Source organism: Sitodiplosis mosellana, unplaced genomic scaffold, assembly GCF_009176505.1.
Source record: "Sitodiplosis mosellana isolate CC-2019 unplaced genomic scaffold, AAFC_SMos_1.0 Smas_scaffold_6450, whole genome shotgun sequence".
In the NCBI taxonomy this organism is placed as follows: Eukaryota; Metazoa; Arthropoda; class Insecta; order Diptera; family Cecidomyiidae; genus Sitodiplosis; species Sitodiplosis mosellana.
In genome coordinates this window covers 1-4471 of record NW_022601675.1, presented here as the reverse complement: position 1 = coordinate 4471, position 4471 = coordinate 1, and the positions used below count along the sequence as shown (strand labels likewise).

General features: G+C 37.4%; 1 protein-coding gene across 1 annotated transcript; it reads right to left on the bottom strand.

The window, feature by feature from the left end:
• Positions 1-221: 221 nt before the first annotated feature.
• Positions 222-3102, bottom strand: LOC129579717 (uncharacterized). The gene is made up of 6 exons (XM_055469885.1): positions 2653-3102; positions 1479-2572; positions 1248-1408; positions 809-973; positions 655-690; positions 222-578 (listed from the first exon to the last, which is right to left on the bottom strand). The coding sequence occupies exons 1-6, from the start codon at positions 2856-2858 to the stop codon at positions 456-458; spliced, it is 1785 nt and encodes a 594-aa protein (XP_055325860.1). The 5' UTR covers positions 2859-3102; the 3' UTR covers positions 222-455.
• Positions 3103-4471: the final 1369 nt, after the last annotated feature.

Sequence of the window (4471 nt, the reverse complement as noted above, 5' to 3'; positions counted from 1 at the left end):
CAGATCCTCAGTCTTCGGACCACCAAATACCAATGATGATGTGACTTGAGTGGCAGGTAAATCTATTTCCAATGAGACTCTTCGGGTTTTTAGGCAGAGTAACAGACAAATAGGATCCCATCATTTTGAATCAAAATTTTTGATTTGCTTAAAAACGAACTATTAAAACAACGAAAAATGAAAAATGTAATTGGTGCAAAAATGAGACCAAAAATGAGCGATTGCATTTGTTCCGAGTGTCTATATTTGTACAAAACTGTTTTGTTTACAATAAATTCCTAAAATATATTTGCCATTGATAGAGACGTCATTTTACGTTGATCTCAATTGCAAATTGTGTGGCTGTGGTGTTCTTCTTCTTCGCTTATTATTCATTTATTTTAAAAAAGAAAACTTTCTTTTTGGCTCGAGCTTTGGCTCTTTTTGGCTCGAGTATGAATCTATCAAGACTATGTTCATTGTGGTGCATACAATCGATATGAGCGAATTTTTGTCAAACTTTCGTTATGGAATGCTTTCAGACGTTGACATCGCACCAACAGATAACTGAAATAGGGCCCATCGAACCAGTCCATTTGCTGCAGAAGAACAAAAAGAATGGAAAGCATCTCAATTAGCTATGTGAAAAATTGACAAAGTAATGAACGAACTTACAATGTATTCACTGAGGCCGCACACCATGAAGCAGTCCTATGATTGAAAAATGTATGAAAATTGATTATTTCAGCTTAAATTTCGTCAATGTCAAACACTCTCCAATCAGAAATTTATCATTGATGGCATAAAAAATTATGAAAAAGGCTTTTACCCATATCAAAGTGATGGTTCTGCTGAAAAGCTGGCCAACTCGTATGACTTCTTTGCTGACAACCGTTTCATCAATGTTGATGCTTTCCAAATCGAATTTACCTTCAAAAATGTTGTACTGACACAAGAGCAATGCATCCGCTTGCAGTGAGGTTATTTCATTAGCCTGGGAAATGATCGAAAAATGAAAAATCGGCCATGAATTTCAATTGAATCGAATCACGAATTTCCTTTAAATCGAACAAACAAAATTCCTGTGGCTTATTTTCTACCAAGTGACTATTTTGTATGTAAAATCTTGAGAGAAAATGAGCCAAAGGAACTTTGTTTGTTCAATTTAAAGGGAATTCATGATTCGATTCAATTGAAAATGGTTTAAAAATCCAAAAAGTGGCGGCATTCGCTGAATAAAAATATGCTCTCCATCTGATTGAACCCACCTTCAATAGAAATATGAGTGCCAGCACAGTGTGAACGTATCTCTTTGGTATGGAATCCAGGTCAAAACGTAGCTGCACATCGATTCCAATGCTCCAAAGTAATAAGTTCCATTTATCATCGATGTTTTTGCCAAAAATGATGTCTTCAATCTCGGCCATACCTTGAGATTCACGCAAAGAAAACAAAAAATGTAAACAACTGAAGAATAACATAACCTAAAATCTTCTTACCCTCTGGATAGATTGGTGTGTACTCTCGAAGCATGTATTTTTCATACAGTGAATATTTGGTGACGATTTTTAGCATTGGATTGGTATGCGATATGCCATTCAACAGAATGCCGCCCAATTTGCGGAACACTTCGATCAATGTATCCAAAAACAATTGAACATTATTATTTTTCCCGTCTTCGTGGCGTGGCTTGAAGTCCACGAAATTCACTTCGTACTGAAACACCTGTTGATGCCAAAAGGCAAACATCAAAACATTCGCCGAGCAATAGTCATTCATAGGGTTGCGGCACTGTGCAATGTCATAATTTGCATCATATGACTGAATACTTCTGGCGATTGACTCGATGTCAATTGGTTTGCTCGAGCCAAACAGCATATATTTACCAATTTTTTGGTAGATCGACTGCGGATTACATCGCTCCGAATCGATTGATTGGCAAAAATGGGCCACTTTGATGAAATCACAACGTTTCGTTATCATGTGCCCGGTATGATCATTCCCAACAATCGTCGCAAAGTATTTTAACTGCTCACTTGTCAGCGATAACTTTTGACGCAGCTGATTTCTTTCGAAACGTTTCGCTGTCATTTGGTGCATTCGGATGGATTTTGAATCCCACCACTGAAAATCGCCTTCGAAAATGAGAAAATCCGAATCACTTGCCACCACGGCCAGCGCTCCTTTTGACATCGCATACTTTGCAATTGCTTTGTCACAATCCACCTCGGTTGATATCACCACTTTTCCATAGCGTTTGTCTTCGACCATTTTTAAGAGACTTTTCACGATTGTTTTGCATCCAAATCGCTTCTTCGTGCCATCTTGATGCGAATGCTCGTTGATCAATGCCAATGCAGCCTGGAAATCAGCATCGCGTCGTCGACACCACACATCATTTTTGTCCGCTTGCAATTGACCATCGCAGAAAAATGCCAACATAGCGCCAGCCTTTTGGAGTGCTTGCAAAAATTGTTCGAATTGATGCAAATAAATATGCTGCCGTCCACCCAGATTCAATTCAACGACAGTGGCACCGAAATTATGCACAAATCCCATCACATCGAATATGATCAACGCATTTCCATTTGCTCTATTCCGATCGAAACACACACGGGAAAAGAACAGAAATTTAAAAAAATGAAATGAAACAATTGGCTTGCTTCGACTCACTTGCGATGTTTTCGGATTTCCTCCAAGATGTCGATGTGGTGATACAGTTTTTGCTGTTTGACAAATGTTGTTAGCCCATTTACACCCATTTTGAATAGAAAATCGTTCCAGTTTCGACAATTTCCAATGACACAATGTGCACTGAAACTCAGTGAAAAAAATGAAGTCTTAATTTGCGCGATTTTCTTGTCACATAAAGTAATCATTGATTCTGCACACACTCACACACAAAGACATTGAAACGATACCGCTTTCTTCTGATGCTGAATGCGGCGGTGGTGTGGCAAAAAGAATGAGAGAGAGAGAGAGAGGCACCAAAAGCGGCTTTTGTTGTTTTTACTCTCCTTTTCGTTTAGTTCGTTGTGTAAAGCGGTGCGAGTGCTGGGACATAAACAAAACGGTTCTGTAAACAACGATATTGGTATGCGCAGCGAATGCATGTTCCACTGTGACGAATATCGACAATGTTTGGTGTATACTTTGGTTTGTGTATGATGCGACGCATTTGAAGAACATGTTCTCTCTTTCGCTCAACAAGTCCATTCCAGGCATAGTTATTTAACACATTCGAATGAGTGTTGCGTTTGAGCTCGTTGCACGGAGAGCAAAGTGGACTATTAATCCGTTAGTTTGCTGATTTTTTTTCACACTTATCCGAAAGTGATTGTTTTTCATCTCTTTTCATTTGCTTCCGATCGTTTCTCACCGTTTTCTATGCATGTATGCGTAGAATATTCAAAAGGCACGCTGTATTCCTTTGACACATCTCAGCTAAACGGAATTTGTCATACGATTCTCGTTTCCATTGTTTATATTTTGTACGCTATTCTGCTGATATCGGCAAAATCACCGCAGAAATGGAATAAAAATGATTTACTGGGCTGTACTATTTTGTATTTACTTTGTATTTGGTAGTTTTGTGCGATGCACGTCCTATAGTTCAATTGAATGGCATCATGTTTTGGAACGTTTCAAGTGACTGTTTGTAATAAATGAGTAGATAATGCAGTCGAATGCATTCGACTTTGTATCAAAAACAAATCATATGAATCAAATTGTTTGTCCGTCAATGCCTGGAAATAATGTCGTTTGATTTATTTTTTATTCTGTGACCTTTGCTCCTCTTCGTTCTTATTTTTGCTCCATTATTTTCTTTTAATTGATGTCAAAATGAAAGTGATCATTGCGATGTTTTCGACATTTGAATGTTTTTTGTTCATTCGCTTTCAAAAAAAAATTTCGTCACTGTGGTGGAAATACTCAGCTTTGATTTGCATACAAATTCAAAGACCAAATTATGTTAGACCATTGCAAAAGAACAAACCTTCACCCTGAATCAGCTGTCACCGTCTGAAAGCTAAAAATATTTTTCAAACATTTAAACAAAACTGTTGTTCTTTTATGAAAATTCAATTTCCGTATGAATTTATTAGCTGAGATGAGTTACAAAAAATGGATATTTCTTTTTAGGTAGCATTGAAATGCGATTTTTGCTTAAATATGATGTGTTCTATGTCGTAAAACATGTGAATTAATCGTTATTGAATGGTATTACTTTGAATACTTTGTTCAAACCTACGGCAAATGTTCTACTTCAGATTTGGATTAGGAAAAAAATGAATCATTTTATATGGATTTGTTTTTGTTGCGGCCGTGGTACAGATGATTCCGGTAATCGCTTTGAGATGAACCGCTTTCGTTGAACATCATCTTTGAGTTGTTGTGTTCATTAAAAATATTCTTTCCATTCGTATGAATCGGCCCGTCGAATCTCGATGAATTCCAAGTTGATCGACTCGTTCGACCACTTTGTTGCCAA